The 19,020-nt window shown below is 35.4% G+C and overlaps 1 protein-coding gene across 1 annotated transcript in view; it reads right to left on the bottom strand.

The window, feature by feature from the left end:
• Positions 1 to 19,020, bottom strand: part of Alms1 (ALMS1, centrosome and basal body associated protein) — a 238,310-nt gene that overhangs the window by 18,360 nt on the left and 200,930 nt on the right. Inside the window, exons 15-17 of the mRNA XM_023718405.1 lie at positions 18,455 to 18,592; positions 16,191 to 16,355; positions 9,590 to 10,749 (exon numbers count right to left, since the gene is read on the bottom strand). Coding sequence (XP_023574173.1) covers positions 9,590 to 10,749; positions 16,191 to 16,355; positions 18,455 to 18,592 — 1,463 coding nt within the window. The remainder of the gene's footprint in view (positions 1 to 9,589; positions 10,750 to 16,190; positions 16,356 to 18,454; positions 18,593 to 19,020) is intronic.

Below are 19,020 nucleotides of genomic sequence, written 5' to 3'. Positions count from 1 at the left end.
AAAAAAAAAAAAAAAAAAAAGAAAGAAAAACTGGTATGTGACACAACATGGATGAACTTTGAAAACATTGTTAAACAAGGTAGACACAAAAGGTTCTATATCGTGTGATTCCATTTCTATTAAGATAAGTAAATCCACACCATAGAAAATGGGATAAATACTTGACAGGTCAGGGCTGGGTAGTGCTGGGATGAGGAGAATAGACACTGCTAAAAGACAGTTTCTTTTTTGGGGGGGCGGGAGGGTGGGAGGGTGGAGACAAAATAGGGATAATCTCTGAATGTACTACAAACCATTGAATAATATGCTTCAAATGGTGAACTGTATGTGATTTTTATATAGATAAGAAAAAAATCAAGAGGTTAACCAATACTGGGACATACCCTGGAAAAGAAACAATTTTTTTAAACCTACAAGAACCCAGAAACAAAAGAATCATAGAGAATGGAGAAAGTATCAGACATTGACACATAAACATTAGCTTACACCCAGAAAGCAGGGAGCAAAATTAACAGAATTTTGCCTTAAGGATTGCTATCCAAGACTTTTATGCTTGATCAAGATGTTGTTCTTTAAAAAAGGTAATGGGCCAGGGAGATAGCTCAGTGGTCTAAGGGCCTGCCTGATAAGTGCAAGGACCTAGGTCGATCCCAGGTACAATATGCTGTATTGGCCCCATCCCAGGTGTGCTGAGCCAGCCACCGAAACTGGGCTTGGTGCCACACACCTGTAATCCCAGCCATGGGGAGACTGAGACAGGAGGATCACCACAAGTCTGAGCTGTGTAACGAGTCCCTGTACAAAAATAACATAACATAACATAACATTACATAACTAAAAAATAAATAAAATAAAATGGTGATATCAAATTTGCAAGAATTTAAAACATGCTGTTTCCTGCATATCTTTTTTAAAAATATGCTACTCAATAGAACTATTTGGGGCCAGGGAGATGGCTCAGTAGAATAAGTGCTTCCCTGGCAAGCGCAAGGACCTGAGTTCAATTCTTGGTTCTGCCAAAAAAAAAAAAAAAAAAAAAAAAACTATTTAAAAAACTTGTACATAATGATATGAAAAAAAACTCTTGATAAATATTGATCCTATATTTAAAAGCATTACTATGTAAAACAACTGATGATCTTATGACGCTGAACTAAAATTTTATAATCTTCTCCTTTATTTTTTGGTGTATATGTGTGTTTGGCGGGATTGACAGGGACCAAACAAAGGGCTTAATGTATGCCAGGCAAGCATTCTACTATTGAGCTACATTCCCAGCCCCTGTACAGCTAATCAATGTTGTTACTATACTACTATAATTAGGTGCTATAAAAGTCATAAAACAACAATTTGGTTGGCTGGGGCAGGGTACAATGTGTATGGTGGTGGGAGAGGAGCAACACAGCCAGTTTCTTAATTTTTCATAGGATAGTATTAACAAATATTCTTAATAGCCAAAAACAATACAGAAAAGAACAAATTAGAGGACTCAGACTTCCTGATTTCAAAACATATCACAGAGATACAGCAATCAAAACAGCATGCATGATACAAGAAAAAAAGACAAACAGACCAGATGCAACAGAGAACCCAGAAATAAACCTTCAGATATTTGGTCAAATGACTTTCGACATGAATGCCAAATTCACTCAACAGAGAACGCACAGTTATTTTGGCAAACAGTGCTGGGAAAACTGGATCACCACATGCACTATCCCAATAGCTAGGATGTGAAAAAAAACCCAAATGTCCATCAGTGAGTGAATGTCTAAACAAAATACTGTATAGTAGATACATATTTTGAGCTATTGTTCAGACTTTAAAAGGAAGGAACTCTTTGTAACTTATTTCACTTAGCATAGCATCCTCAAGTTTCATATACGATGTAGCATAGAAACTAAAGTAGTTGAAGCCAAGTGTATAAGGATGTGATATCTCTGGAGACAATAGAAACTAGTGGAGTTTGCACCCTCTTGCAGGCTACTCGGCATGAACTCAAACAGGAAAAAGATGGTAGAGTTCTAAGACAGTGTGTTTTGGTGCAAAATGACAAAAATGAATAGTAAATATTGTAGGAGGGACACATAACTCAATTTGAGAGTGACCAGCAAAAATAGTGGAACAGAGATCCAAAATGGGGTGTGTGTGTGTGTGTGTGTGTGTGTGTGTGTGTGTGTGGAGGGGGGATTCTTTTTCCTATAAATATCAAAAAAAACCTGGCAAAACTATCAAAACCAACCATGTCAGGAATGTGAAAGGTAGCTTGTTCCTAAGGAATTGGGTGTTTCCACTTGCCTGAGTATTTTCTGAGAACTGACATAAGAGACCTAACAAAATAAATTATGATAAACAACAGATGTAATAAAAACTGGAGAAACACAGTGCGAATCTTTGGAGCAAAAGGCTTTGAAAATTCCCTGACTACACCAACTGGACTAGAAAGTGCATGACTAGAGGAATGTGTGTGCTTGAAAAAGACCTGAAAACACAACAAACTTTCAACACTGGCTGATATTCAGGCTCTGTGTAAGCAGGAGGGAAAGCTAACACAGAGTTGTAAACAATCTGGTTAAGCACTTAAGGAGTTCCCTAGTAATAACCACGAAGTGCAAAAACCTGAACTATTTTGTTTGTTTGTTTCTTCTTTTTCTGGATGAAGGATTTAAGGAAATCTGAACAAAAGACAGCAGACACCAACAAAGAATATGATCTAGAAATATCACTAAACTGCTAATAATCTTAATTCACAACCAACAGTAACTATAAAGCATAGAAAGGAGGAATCTAATGCCCATAATTATCACATTATCACATTCAAATTTTAAGTTTTCAGAAGAAAACGGCCCATTCTAGGGGCTGAAAGGCCGAGGCAAAATGGCCTCACAGAAAGCACAGACAATGAACTTAATAGACAAAGACTTTAAATTACCTACATCAAATATACTCAAATAGCTAAAGGAAACCATAGATAAACAACTAAAGGAAACAAGAACAATATCTCACTAAACACAAAATATTAGCAAAAATAAATTAAATACAAGTTATGGAGCTTCTACTGCTGGAGATTAAACCAAAAGCCTCACACATTCTATATTTTTAGAAATTATGAAGCAAAAATGTTAACTGAAGTGAAAAATTCAATGAGAAATTCAATAGATTTGATGTGAATTAAAAATAAGCCAAGCCAAAGAAACTTAGAGGACATCAACCAGCTTATCTAAATAGATGCAGAACTCCCTGAATAAGAAGAGGCCAAAATTTGAAAAAAGTGATAGCTGAAACTCCTCCAAATTACAGAAAAGATATGAAACATTCCAATGAAGTATTAATAGGATAAACTTAAAGAGATCTATACACCTGAAGATACATTATAATCAAACTCTCAAAAAGCCAAATACAGATAATCTTAAAAGCAGTAAGAGCACATAAAGAGGCATAGAATCTTCAATAAGATTAACTGCCAATTTTTCATCAGAAACCATTAAGGATAAGAATAAAAAATAAACCTAAGTAAAATAAGAAAGCTCTCTGCAAGAAAATGTTCTTTTAAGAATGAAGGAGAAAATCAGAGATTTCCAGATTAAAAAGAAAAGCAGGGGAATTCATTACCAGTATACTCGTCCTATAAAAAAAGGTAAAGGAAACCCTTCAAGCTAAAATGAGAGGATATTACATAATAACTTGAAATCATACAAAGAAAAATCCTACTAAAGGCAATTTCATGGGTAAACTTAAAAGCCAGCATTATTGTATTTCTGGTTTATAACTTCTCCTTTTCCTCTATGATTTAAGAGAAAATACACAAAATAATTACAAATCCACAATGAATAGAAATTTAAAATGCAATCTGTGACTATAACAACATAGGAAGATAAGAGATAAAGATAGAAATGTGTATCAGCAGCTTTTATAAAATTTTATTTATTTATTTGTGTGTGTGTGTGTGTGTGTGGCCAGCTCAGCCCACCAGGGGGCGGGGCTGGCTGGCATGTGGTGCTGGGGGATTGAACCGTGGTCCCTTTGCTTTGCTAAGCTTGTTCAAATAGGTGCTTTAGACCACTGAGCCATCCCACCAGCCCCTATCAGCAGCTTTTATGTACTACTGAAGCTAGGTTAGTATTGTATTATGTTGTTATATGCTTAAGATATTAATTGTAGCCACCAAAGTAACTATTATAAAAAAGTATCAAAAAAGATGAAATACATCAAAACAATACATTACAAAAATGATTTTAAAAAGAGTAATGCAGGAACTGAGAAACAAATAAATCTATAATCTATAGAAATAAAAAGCACAGGGGCTGGAGAGATGGCTCAGTGGTCTAAGGCACCTACTTAGAACAAGCTTGGCAAAGCATCAGGGACCGCGGTTCAATCCCCCAGCACCACATGCCAGCCAGCCCCGCCCCCTGGTGGGCTGAGCTGGCCACACACACACACTACTGTCTCTCTCTCTCTCTCTCTCTCTCTCTCTCTCTCTCTCTCATAAATAAAAAATAAAAAAAAATTTTTTTTAAAAATAAAAATAAAAAAAATAAAAAAATAAAATAAAAATAAAATAAATAAAAAGCACAATGGAATAAGTCCCTATGGGTGATTAACTATAAATAGGTTATACTGACCATTAGAAGACAGAAATGACAGAAAGGATCATAAGAAATGATCAGCTTCGGCCGGAAAGATAGTAGAGTAAGCGCTTGCCTGGCAAGTGCAAGGTCCTGAGTTCAATCCCCAGTAGTGCAAAAAAAAAAAAAAAAAGAAATGATTAGCTATATCTCAAAAAGACTCACTTAGATCCAAAGATTCAAAGAGTTTAAAAATAAAAAGATAGAGACACACCCAATAAATAATAACCAAAACTAAAGTTATTATTTAGCTACCGACCAGAGCTAAGGTAGCTATCCTAATAATAGACAAGAGTAGGTTTAAAATGGTTGCAAGAGAAAAAGAAAGGGATTTTATACTAATAAAAGAGTCAACTCATGATGTATAACACTTACAAACATACATACATTTTACAATGAATCCTTAAAATATACATGGCTAAAAAGTGATAGAACTAAATGCAGAAAGAATTCCACAGTAATGTCCCACTTCCAATATGGATAGAAAAGTAAGACAAACAAGAAAATAGAAGATTTGCACAATACTATTAACCAACTACACACAATATATATTCAGAATACTATAACCAACAAGACTAGAATATAGATTCTTCTTAAGGCCCCACAGAACATTCTCTAAGACAGACCATATATTAAGGCATAAAAGGCATAATATATTTAAGTAATGAATTAATACAAAGTTTATCTCTAATTACAGTGGCATAAAAACAAACCACTAATAAAAGGCAAATTGGTGAATTCATAAATACATGGAAACTCAACAACATGGTCTTACATACCAAACGGTCAAAGAAAATGTAACAGGAAATTTGAAAATAATTTAAATAAATGAAAAACATACTAAAACACAGGATACAGTGAAAACAAATTTAGGACACTTATGTCTGTGAAAGTGATGCTCAGAAGGAAAAGTCACAAAAGAATAATCTGAAATCAATAACCTAACTTTAAGCTAAAAGGAATTAGAAAAAAGAAACTAAGCCAATACAAGCAAAGGAAATGAAGACTACAGTTTAAGTGAATGAAAGAGACCAGAAAAACAGACAAATTCCAAGAACTACATTACATATAAAATATTATGGCTTATATTTAGATGGCCTCCCCAAAGCCTCATGGGTCACAGGTGATGCTTTTCAGAGATGGCTGGATCTGGGGTGATTAGTAAATTAGTCCAGTTACTGATCTGACATAGTTCTGGGTATGATTAAGGGTGTTCCACCATGGGTGTGACTGAGGGCAGGTGGCCTGGATAAAATATAAGGGACGGAAAGAGGACTGGTATCATTGTTTGTTGCTGCTCACTACTTTCTGCCAGCCCGACTTTGCTTTGGACTCTTTCTCCTCTGTGATGCTTCTCTGCCATGCCATCCTGCCCTGAAACCAGCTAATTATAACTGAAATTTTCACAAACTGTGAGCCAAATAAATCTTTCCTTAACTTCAGGTGCCGGGTATTATGTCTTAGCAATGACAAAAGAAAAGGCACAAAGTGGAAGCAATAGAAAATCTGAATATATTTAAAATAAGAGATTAGATCAGTTATAAGAAAATCTTTCCCAAAGAAAAGTATATGCCTGATGGTGTCACTGGTGAAGTGTATCACATACTTAAAGAATGAGTATCAAACATTAACATCAGTGAGGCCAGGGTACTTGGATAAGAAAACTACTAATATCTTTTATGATTAGAGATGAGAAAAATCCTTTAGGAAAAGGACTAACATGATCAAGTGGGGCTTATTTCAGAAATGCAAGATTGGTTCAATACGATATAGTCAATAAACATACCTTATGTTAACAGAAAAAACAGGGGGAACCCTAGGTGAACAAAGCAATAGAAGCTCCAAAGCATTTCATAAAAACTAAACTCTTTAAAAAAATTCATTCAATTAGAAAAATGAAACTTCCTCAGGACAAAAATCACATGTGAAAAATCTACAGTTGATATTTTTCTCAATGGCAAAAGCTTGAAAGTGTTCTCCCTTAGATCATGAACAAGAATGTCTGCCTTTGGCATTTCTACTGCAATACTACATAGGATATTCTGGCTGGAATAATTAGAAAATAAAAGTAAGAATTCAAATTAGAAGGAAATAAAAATATATTTGTAGGTGACAGGATTTTATCTGTAGAAAATTCTGAAGAATCCAACAAGGACACAAGGTAAACATGCAAATATTAGCTATACATCTATACATGAGCAATAAGCCAAAATGAAATTAAGAAAGCAACTGTACTTCCAATCCTATATGAACAGAACAAAATATTAAGTACAAGTCAAATAAAACTCAAAGTGACTCCGAACAGCCAAAACAATTCGGAAAAAAGAACACTTCATGCTAAGTCTATTACAAAGATCCAGTAAGTCAAAACAGCATAGTACTAGCATAAAGATCAACAGATAGACTAGAACAGAAAGCCTACATATGGTTAATTTTTGACATGAGTGCCAAGAAACATTCAATAGGGGAAAAGACAATCTCTTCAACAAATGAGGCTGCAAACACTGGATATCCACATGCAAATGAGAGGGTAAACCCTTACCGTACATCATCTATAAAACTGAACTCAAAATAAATCAAAGATCTAAATGAAAAAGCTATACACTTGGTAAAAACCTTTATGACATTAGATTTGCCTGTGATTTCTTGGATAGGACTCCAAAAGCACAGATAACAAAAAAAGGAAGTAGGACTATATCAAAATAAAAAACTAAGTCAAAGAGAACAATTAAGGATAGCACAAAACACAATCTATGGAGTGCTAAAATATAAAGAATATATAGAAAATTCCTACAGCTCAGCTAACTAAAACTAAATAGCCAGACTCATAAAGGTTAATGAACTTAAGGCATTTCTCCAAAGATATACAAATGGCTAATAAGCACATAAAAAACCAATTCAACATGGCTAATCTCTGCAGAAATATAAACCAAAAACTAAAATGATGCACTACCTCGCACAGCTATGGGGGTGAGGAAGGGGGAGAAATGATTGTTGGCAGGAATATGGTGAGACTGAAATCCTTGCGCATTGCTACTTCGAATATAAAACAATGCAGTCATGGGGAAAAAAAATAAATGGAAAAAAGATGGATACAGGAAAGAAGACTAATATAAAAATCAAGACTACACAAAACAGTTAAGTACTGAGAAACTGAAAGTAGACTAGTGATTTCCAGAGGTTGGTTGGAAGGGGAAATAAGGAGTTACTCCCTAAGGGATATAGGTTTCCATGAGGTAATGAGTTTCTGAGACTAAATAGTGGTGATGGTTATAAAACTGTATAAATATGACAATGAAGTGCTTACTTTATACAAGTTTTTTAAAAAAATGTTCTTAGTACAGGGTCTATAGGGTTTCACTACACAGATCAGACTCATAGTGATCCTGTTTTCAGTCTCCTAAGCACTGGGATTACAGGCATGTGCCACCACACCCGGTCTCAATCACCCTCTCAGCACACCCCCAGGCTGGGGCCGGCATGGCACATTGGGGATCGAACCTGCATCTGCCTAAGCAGGCACTTTAATTCACTGGGTTATCTGGCGGGCCACTGAAGTGTTTACAATGGTCAAAATGATAAATTTTATGTTGTGTATTTTATCTCTCTCTCTCTCTCTCTCTCACACACACACACACACACCTTCTACTCTGATATTCTATACATCTTTATGTCTGTGTTATTTTGAATTCATTACTTAAAAAATGTTTATAACATATGTAGTCCATGACTGACATTTAATACCTACCTAAAGCATTATGAGAAATACTACTTATGGTAAACTGTGTATCTCACACCTCCTTTAGAATGGTGTTCTCCAAATTCTGATAATTCACTCCTACTGACAAAATATTTTTAGCACAAATTGCCAAAAATAGATAAGTTTATAAATTATGCAGATACTGTATTCATATAAAATATACAAAAATAAATTTTAAAAGGTTGAGTAAAATGAATATAAATTCTAACACTTTTCTTTCCATACTCTATGCACATAGCATTTATCTTTGAAGAGTACTCCCTTGCGTGGGTACTCTAAATTTTGTTCTTGGGTAAAGCAATGATCTGCATTTGTATCCCCCTTGAGGTTTGCCTTCACTTTCTAATCTATTTGCTATAGAATCTATTGTGTGGAGGCTATGGAAGACTGCTACATGTGCTACATGCCTTCTTTGTAGACAGATGAAATAATATCCCTTAGATGCCTGTACCAGAAATATCTGTAATGCTCTTAAAAATTTGGTTTCCTTTCTTGCAATGTTATTGATAACAAAATACTAGCAACATTATGTGCTAAAACAGAATACCAAATCTGTAGCTAACTTCCAGCATATACATCTACCCGGTATATTGTATTGATGTCCTTTCTGGCTTTAATGTTTCCGTCACTCACATTTATTAATCTGTATTTATTTTTGTGGTACCAGGTATCAAACTCAGGACCTTGCACTTGCAAGGCAAGTGCTTATGCCACTGAACTATCACTCCAGCTCCCTTTATTTTTAAAAAAATCATATTATAGTTCATCCCAGTTTTAACTTCTCTATCCCAACTGTTCATTTGCTTTATAAAGAATTGTACTGTGTGTATTTAAAAGCACCTGAAATATTTCTTGAAAGACCAGAGGAAAGAATAAAAACAAAAACTAGACAATATAGTTGTGAATACAGGTTATTCTAAAATAGAAGCTCTCTGACGTCAGGGGTATATTTTGCAGATTCTGATGCATCTAGCAGCAAACCCCTTAATTTGAGGGGTAATTGGTAAATAAGTGTTGATGAAAAGAATGACAACTCACAATAGCACTGTACTACACTTTCTCACTCTTTTCCAGTTGGTAAGAAATGTTATAGAGAGGAAAGGGCAAGCGGTTTGTTGTTTTTTTTTCACCTATGTGCAGAGATGAACTAAAAGTCCATTTAAAAAAGCAGTCACATTGCCAGATGGAATCTGTAGCCATGTACCTGGATGTGCCTCCTTCGGGTGTGCTCAGAAGTCATTTGGGGATGGCTTGTATTGAGTGCTTTCTTGTTGTGTTTGCACCGCTTCTCAAGGTATCTCCGCCGTTGGTTGGTGACGCTACTGTATAATTTAATTCGTCTCGGTGACAAACATACTCGTTCATGGCCAAAAGCCTGGATCAATCGGGCAGTGTCAATGGTGGAAATGGAGCTGCTCCTTTCGTGCAAAGCCACCTCTCTATCTGTTTGGGTCAATATATCTGAGTCCGCAGAAGTGGTGGTAGAAAGAATGTTGGTAGGAGTTTCTGTGAGTAAACCACTTTCCTCTGAGGGCCTAGAATCTGAAGATGTGTTGCTGACAGAATTAAAACATGGCTGTCTTTCCAGAATATATTTATCAAATTTAATCTGTTCAATTTTGATCTGGTTGGGGCCTCCAGTCTGGTGACCAGAAAGTACCTTGTGTTTTTTAAGATCACCTAAGTTTTTATGCCCCTTCTCTGGACTTTTATACTGCTTCTTCTGAAGTTTGCTTTTTCTCTGCCGCTCTTTACCACTCCATTCTTTTATTTCTCGCTCCCCTCTGCTATCATCTTGCACACTTTCTGAGGCCTGGAGAGAATTTGTGATGGGATTCTGAAGAAGCTTAGCCAACCGATCAAGTCGTTCCACTAAGGATAGTTCTGTTCTGTCACTGACATCAGGTGGTTTCTGTTGCCTCTGTCGCTCCTGGTACCTGTTCCAGAGTTCATTCAAACTTACAGTGTGCTGAGTCATTATTTCTGAGGTGATCTTACAGTCCTTTTGTGAATCATTAATCTGCATGCTACTTTTTGGGTGATCTCTGCCCTGACTTTTAGTAGTATGTATCACTTCTTTGTCTCCCAAGTTCACATTGATACTGAGGCTCTTTATTCTAGTATAATCGGTCTTAGTTTTGTCCACATTTTGATAAGAGGGAGAAAGAGAAGTGTGTTCCTTATGCTTGTCTGAATGATGTTGAAAAATATCTTTCCAAGACTGTCTCATGAAAACACTCCTTCCCAAAGCTTCATGGCAAGTATCTTGATCACTTGGTAGGTGCACTGGATGATGAAAGTAAAACTTAGCTGACCTGAAGACAGAATGAGTAGTATTTTCAAATTCAGAATGACATTCAGACTCTGAAAAGGAGACAAAAACATTTTGAAAGAATTTAACATTTGTATTCCCATCAGCAATACTATTTGTACTGAGTTCTTCAGATATAGAACAAAGATTGAAGGAAACAGAAACTTACATAAAGTTTCAGAAAATGCACTGCCTGCACAAAAGACTCATGGTTTGCGCTTAGTAGCCAGACTGGCAGAGTCAAATTAAAAGACCTTGGGTCAAAAAACTTCCTGGGCTGCATTCTGCCACTGGCCAGCTCTGTGGCCTCAAGGAAACAATTAGTTTTCCAGATCATTAGAAAGATCAGTTGCTGTAAACACTCACCCACTGCTATATGTGCGGAATAATTGTATGTGTATTTCTTTTATAAAAAAGTTACTGCTGATGAAACGGAGACGAGTACTAGTAACCCCATTTTTAACTAAAAAACCTGACATTTCATTTTCATCATCAATAAATATATGCATGAAATGAAAAGTCTTTTTTTTTTTTTTTACATATTTTAAAAGTTTCTTTAAAAGTCCTTTTCTCTGAATCATCCTCACCACCACTCCTTTTTCTCTACTGCTAAAGATCAAATCCAAAGTATCATGCCTGATAGGCCTTCCAATTTTTTTTGTTGTTGTAATAAAATATATATAACATAAAGGCCAGTAAGACAGCTCAGAGGACTAAACGCCTGCTTAGGCAAGCACAAGGACACCCTGTGCCAGTCACCGGCATCACATGCTATGCCGGCCCTGCCACCCCCCCACCCCCCCACCCCCCGCCTGCTGAGCAGGCCACCAAGACTGGATATGGCGGCACATGTCTGCAATCCCAGCACTGAGGAAGGTGAAAACAGGAGGATCACTATGAGTCCAAGCTGCATAGTGAGACCCTGTACCAAGTACATGTATGGGAAGAAAAAAATTATACCACCTTCAAGCTTTACTTTTTAATAATCACTATATATGAAAAGTATTATTTTCTAATACAATCATACCTTATCTACTACAGTTTAAATGTTTGTGGCCCTTCAAATCCACATTAAAAATCCCCAATGAAACTGTAAAGAAGTCATCAGTGGTCTTATAAAAAGGCTTTTTCTTCTCCTTTATCTCTTTTTCTACCCCAATGTAGTTTTCAGATTACTCCCAAGTATAGCCATACCACCAGACTAAAACTACTCTTACTAATATGATTAATGACCTCCACACAAACACAACTCTGGGAAATGTTCTTATTTTATGTTCTCCTTTACATGACCTCATCTCTTCTTGGGATGCTGATATACTCTCAGATTTGCATTTCAAGCTATGACTTCTCTCTTGAGCCCCAAATTCATATGCTCATCTATGTATTTCATATATCTACTTGGATACTATAGCCATCGCAAACCTTAAACATACCAAACTGAATTGTATTCTAGCCTCCTTTAAAAAAATCCATAAAAAGCTATTAGAACTAGAAGTTGAATGAGAGTTCAGAAAACAAAAGTTTGAAAATTAATTTTATACTTACACTAATTTAGCTGAAAATCAAATTAAAATAGTTTTAGCTCAAGCAAAAAACGTGAATATGGATATATGTCAAATATATACAGGCACATACAAATGTAGTTTTAATTACTCAGTCTGGCAATCTTCATCATACAAAACAGAAGCAAAACTATATACTGTGTTATGTAGTTATACACATGTATGAATATTACAAATATATGTATACTATATGCTAATTTACTAACACATACAGAATTATAAAATTAAATGCCTATGTCCAAATACAATTCTAATCAAATAATATGAAAATTGAGTACTTAAAATGCATTTAGCAAATAATAAAAAAACTTACAGTCCAAAAACTAAAAAGCAATGCTGTAAAATTAATCTAAATAGGACTGGGGAGATATCTCAGTAGAATAAGCACTTGCCTGGCAAGCGCAAGATCCTGAGTTCAATCCCTGGTACAAAAAAATTAATCTAAATAAATGGAAAACATCCATGGTATAGACTGAAAAACGTATTAACATTAAGAAAGAAATACCTCTTCGAACTATTCCTCAGATTTAAAACAATCCCTATTAAGAACCACAGTTTGCTATTTTGTAGAAACTGCTAAGGTGTTCTAAAATTCATGTGGAATTAAAAGGGACCTAAAGAGCCAACACAATTTTGAAAAATAAAGCAAGAGAGTGAACTCACACTTTCCAATTTCAAAGCCTACTACTAAACAATAGTTGAAAACATTTATTTTTTATTCTTGATTAAAGAATAAAAACAAAAAAAACACTTATTTTTTATTCTTGAATAAAGACAGAATGGTGCTGTCTTACGGCTTGTGTCTAGATACCCCCTAAAAGCTTTGTACAGTCAGGTGGGGCTATTTTAGAGGCAGAAGGATCTAAAGTGTGAGACTGATTCACAGTACAATGCTAGGATTGAGGGTAGGTGATTACTGTATGAGTCTACTGATTGGTTTAATACTACCCAATCCCAGTAACCTGGATACAGCATAAGTAGCAGATAGATACTGTGAAGGCCACTTGTTGCTTTTACTATTTTTCTGCATGCCATGAACTGTCCTATTCTCTGATACCAGTCTACCACATGCCACTCTGCCTTGGAGCCTGTCAACTATAGACTGAAATCACTACAAACTGTGAAATAAAGAAACCTTTCCCCTTTAAATTCTGGTGTTGGGTATTTTGTCTTAGCAACAAGAGAAAAGTAAGTTAGACATACTGTGATAAGGATAAATGTATCAGTCAACAGACTATTACTGACAGTCCAGAAACACAATTATTCATCTGTGGTAAACTAATTTTCAGTACAGGTATGAAAGGACCATTCAGTAAACAAAATGCTTTTTTTAACAGATAGGTATATGACAACTAGATATTCGTATGGAAAGGAATAAAGTTGAACCCCTATACCACACACATAAATTAACTAAAAAATGGATAAATGATCTAAACGTAAAAGCTAAAACTATAAAATACTTGGGAGAAAATACAGTGATATAAATGTTCATGACCGAGGACTTACTAAAGAATTCTTAGCTATGATACCAAAAACATGAACAATAAAAGATAAACTAAAATTAAAAAGTTTTCCTTCAAAGGGATACTATCAAGAAAAATTATGCTGTGGATATAGTCCTAGGTTCAATCCCCAGCAATACACACACACAAAGATAAGTTTCAGAATAGGATAAAATACTTGCAAATCATGTATCTGATAAAGGGTACACAGCTAGAATACTAAAGAAGTCTCATAACCTAATAATAAAAACACAACCTAATTAAAAACCAGGCCAGCATCTGTTTTGACATTTTGCCAAAGAAAATAAAATTAGATAATAAACCTAAGAAAACATGCTCAATGTTATTAGTCATGAAGAAAGTGCAAATCAAGGCAAAATGAGATACTAGGTTGGCTATAATCAAAATGAAATATTGTACTACTTTGGCTACAATCATATTTTAGGTCTGCTTCCATTTTATTTTTTGTTACAAATGTACTTTCTGTTCTTTTACTTATGTTTTAGAGCTTAATTCTTTTAGAGGTAAATTTTATTCTTTTAAATACTGTACCTATACATGTGTTTTGTTTTGTTTTGTTTTTTGTATTGTATTTAGGGCAGGGTCTACCCACTCTCAATTACAGTCTCAGTGTACCCTGGGGCCAGGGGCAGAGACAGACTGGCATGCCAGGGATTTTTTTTTTTCTTCTCTTTTTTAATTAATTTTACTGAGAAACAAAGAGCAATGAGACAGTTTCAAAACCGATCAATAGGACAGTTTCAATAATATATTGCATAATGTTGTCTTCATAGTGGTTATTCATAGTATAAGATGCAGACATGATATCCTGTCCAAACACTATTAGTACAAATCTTTCTTCTCATTGAATTAAGAGAAAGTAGCTGTATATCTATCCTATTTTGTATATACAGATACAAAATGGTCCTTCATTTGTATCCCCTTTTTTTTAGTCTGCAAGAGACAAGAAAAAAAGATGTCATAGGACTATCCTGCTACAATGCTGTATATGCTTAGATTTCTAAATTTCTGTATAAAAATATGTAATTGTTTATTCCTATCTTTTAAAATACTTTTTTTCTTCATATCCTGTAGGGATTTAAAGTTTAATTTAACAATACTTGATGGAAAATACCTGTTCCATGCTATGTCTAAGATGTTTGATATTCAGATAGATAGAGTGAGGCTAAGCTCAAGTGCCTATGTTATAGTGTAATAATATCATTAAGCTTCTCTTCTATGGGGCCGGAGACATGGCTCAGTAGAATCAGCACTTCCCTGGCAAGCACAAGAGCCTGAGTTCAATCCCTGATTCAAAAAAAAAAAAAAAGCTTTTCTTCTGGAGGGTTAACAACTTAAGTTTGCAGACCAAAAATTTGAGAAAAAGAACGACTGCAAGGACAGCCAACATTTTGGCCCTAGTCTTTCAAGGTCAGTGAGGACTCAGGACATAGGAGAATCTGTACTATAACATCCTGTAACTCAGTTGTGGCCCAAATTTTCTGACTAAGGAGATTATGGGGCCACAGAGGAAAGTGATCAATGAAGTAGACTGTGCCTAAGGAGAGTCTCATGGAGAGAAAACATTCTCTCAGGCTTTCACAGTGAGCAAATTGGTCAAGCAATGGCTGTGACTTTGACACTGACAAAGGATCTGCAAACAGGGGTACAGGGTTTCAGGATAAATCATGAGGGGATTTGACTGACCTTGTCAGATACAAAAGTTATATTTCTTGTTATATAGGTCTTGCTTAGTATCTTGGTCTTAACCATCCAGCATGAAAGTATAAAAATGAGGTATGAAAAGTAAAGCCATATTAATATGCTGAACTGTAAAAGGGTCAAGTCAACAACTTCTGACAGTGCCAGTCCTATGGATAACCCACTACTATTATGGACTACTGGACTATATTGGATTATTTTCCTTGTTTTGGTACTGAGACATTAGTATCTTTCAGAACTGCCCACAGATGCCAAAATTACCTTATATAAAATAAGAATATAAAGTGCATATGAGATAGATAAGTAGAGAGACATACATATACATATATATGTATAAAATGGGAGGTATTTGCATATAACCTAAACAAAGGAAAAGTCTGTACATGTTCAAAATAGATATAATTTTTCCCTCAAATGCTTCTGACCTAGAACTGGCTGCAAAAGTATAGAAACCATGGATACAAAGGACCAACTCTATTTCCTTATAATTCTTTTTCTAAATTACTATACCTTTCCCAGAAATAAAAAATTATTTTAAAAACCAATATGTGCATCCAAACAGACAAAAGAAAGCAGCATTAAAATGACTTACACATTATAAAGAATGACCTATTTAAATCATGAAGCTGTATTTTCATCAAAATAAAATAGAGACACATAGACATTGACACTCAAGATACACAGACAGACAGACACACAGACAATTACCTGAAATATCTATGTGTAAGGATTCTTTCTCCTCTGTCCAGGCCTCTTTATGAATGGTCGCCTTAATATCAATCTCCTGTTTAGTGGCTTTACTGTCTGACAGGTTTTCAACCTTTGCACCTTGTACTTGAGCTGTGTGCTCAGCAGGAGTAGCATCACTGGAACCTAAGAGAGGAAAAGTAACATCACCAATAGCAACTTGACAAAACAATATTTAAAATGCCTCTAAAGCATCTACTATGTGAAGGCACTGGTACTGGTGCTGAAAAAATAAAAAGATCAGAAATTTGTTAGAAAATTGGCCTAAAATGGAGAAAAAAGAACATTTATATTAATAGATGTCGTACAAAGTTTAAAAAAATATCATGAGAGAGATAAAAAATTCTAAGTACACACAGACAAAAACTAATCAAGAATTATAAGAACTCTAGAGAACTGATGGGTGTTAGAAAATGGGACACACCTGAGGTGGAAAAGCCGTTTCAGGCAAAGGGCTACAAATATGGGAATCAGGAGAAGATAAGCTCTGCTAAGAGACAGAATATATACACTGCATATTTGATTGTAGAATCTATAAGGAAAAGAAGTGAGAACTAGTATTAAAAAGATTGGGAGTTGGTGCTAGTGTTCTAAGAGAATGCTAAAGAAGTTTAGATTTTACTGTTAAGGGCAACAGAGATAAAAACCTTCTGGAATATTCATTCAGCAATAATAACAAAGGGATATATTCATTTATTTTCATTCATTTATTTATTTGGTACAAGGTCCTATTATGCAGCTCAGACTTGTAGCAATCCTCCTGTCTCAGCCTCCCCAGTGCTGCGTTTACAGGCATGCGCCACCATGCCTGGTTTCACTAGCTGGCACAGTGCACCTGGGATTCTGGGGCCAGCACAGCATGCGGTACCAGGGATAGAACTCAGGTCCTTGCGCTTGCCAGGCAGGCACTTAGACCACTGAGCTATTCTGTAATATTTCTCAGAACGTAGCTAACTCTTAAATATAGGCCAGGCATGGTAGTACATACCTGTAATCCGAGCACTTGTGAGGCTAAGGAAGGAGAATTGGTATGAGTTTGAGGTTAGCCTGTATTACAAAATGAGTTTAAGGTCAACTTGAACTACATAACAAAACCCTGTCTCAAAAAAAGACACAATAAATAAAAGTTGCTAATTTTGCTCTAAAATGTGTTTCCAGCTTATAAATGTAGCACCGATACCAGCTGTCTTCTAATTTCTGTTTTCCTTTTCCTTTAATATAGAATTCTAAGGGCTGGCCAAATAGCGCAGTGGATTAAAGCACTGCAAGGACGCACAGGGGCCAGGGGTTCGATCCCCAGGCCTGCTGTGCTGGCCCCACCCCCAAAGCATACTGAGAGGGCAATTGATACTGTGTGTGGTGGCATTCACCAGTAATCCCCGCTCTTGGGAGGCTGTAAACAGGCGGATCACTATGAGTCCAATCTAGTAGTGAGACCCTGAACACCCTGTATACCCTTCCCTAAAATATTAAATAACAAATAAATATAGAACTCTAACATTAGCTGTGCATATACTTACCATAACAAAAATATTTTCCAGCCTACTTGGCAAGGTACCTTTGTGTGATCATGTGACTAAGCCTGGCCAAGAGGATATAAGGGGAGTATGTAGTAAAAATAACTTCTAAGAAGTACCCTCCAAGAAAGGAATATACTTTTTTTCTTTTTCTTTCTGTTAGCTAGAATATAGGCTGATAGCCACAGTTTGAGAATGAAGGTCAGCAATGTTATAGAGCAACAGAAGAGAATAGGCACCAATGTTGTTTCTGTCTTGTTCTCAGAGACAAAGGTAAGCCAAATGTATTCACACTATTACAGGTATTTTTAATTAGCATATTCCTGTTGAAGTAAAATAACTACATAGGTAATCTGGAAGTAAACCAATAATGCCTAAACAAACGCTATGTACAACTATGGTATTAGAAAATCAGTACCTCATGGCATTGAAATGTTTTACCAGTAAAGGAAAAAGCCCATTGAATGAACTAGGAATGAGATTTGTGTATTATATTTAAATATTAGGTAAAACCTCAAAGAGTCTTAAAAATACCAATTGTAACTGTTGAAGCATACCAAAATGTGGCTAGAAAGGTCCTGTTTTACATATTAGCAAGACAGAGGATTGAAGAGACTAGAGAATACATTTCTGTTTATATTTGTAAAGGAATAGTCTTATTTTAGAAGACCAGAGGATCAAAGTATAACAACAAGCCCATTGAGTTACCTGCAGTGTCTTTTTGCAAGGGTTCTTGTTCTTCAAGCCAGGCAGTCTTAGTCTTTCCCCCTTGACTGAAGGTATCCTCTTTCTGTTTTTTGTCTGAAAGGTTCTCATCCCCAGTAATGGACACTTGAACTGAGGCTTCTGAAACAATGACATCATTTGATGGCACAGAAAAGGAAACAATAATAAACACAATAGACAAGCAACCCTCCTGCTTCCCCCCAAAACCAAAAACCCAAGCCTCTTTATATATTAGAAAAAAGTACCATTAGCTTCCACTATGTAACAATTGTGGCATGAACTGGAAAGTTTACCATATTTTTCTGTGTACATTTAACATTTTAAGTAAAACATGTTCTTTGATAATTTGATTCAATCATAAAAACAGGTATAGATTAAATTGTTTTTCAAAGTAAAAAAAGATTTGAACAATGTTTTCCTTTTTTTTTGGTCCATTTAAAGGTTTTAACATTTACAGAGCCAATTTTGATACTTCAAATAGTCCAAGAAAAGTATTTATATCTAGGTTTTTATATATAGCATTCTCATATTATATTTTTAAAAATTAA

This window comes from Octodon degus, unplaced genomic scaffold, assembly GCF_000260255.1.
Source record: "Octodon degus isolate 3935 unplaced genomic scaffold, OctDeg1.0 scaffold00058, whole genome shotgun sequence".
NCBI classification, from domain to species: Eukaryota; Metazoa; Chordata; class Mammalia; order Rodentia; family Octodontidae; genus Octodon; species Octodon degus.
Note: the sequence above shows the minus strand (reverse complement) of the source record. Positions and strands in the feature narration are given on the sequence as shown.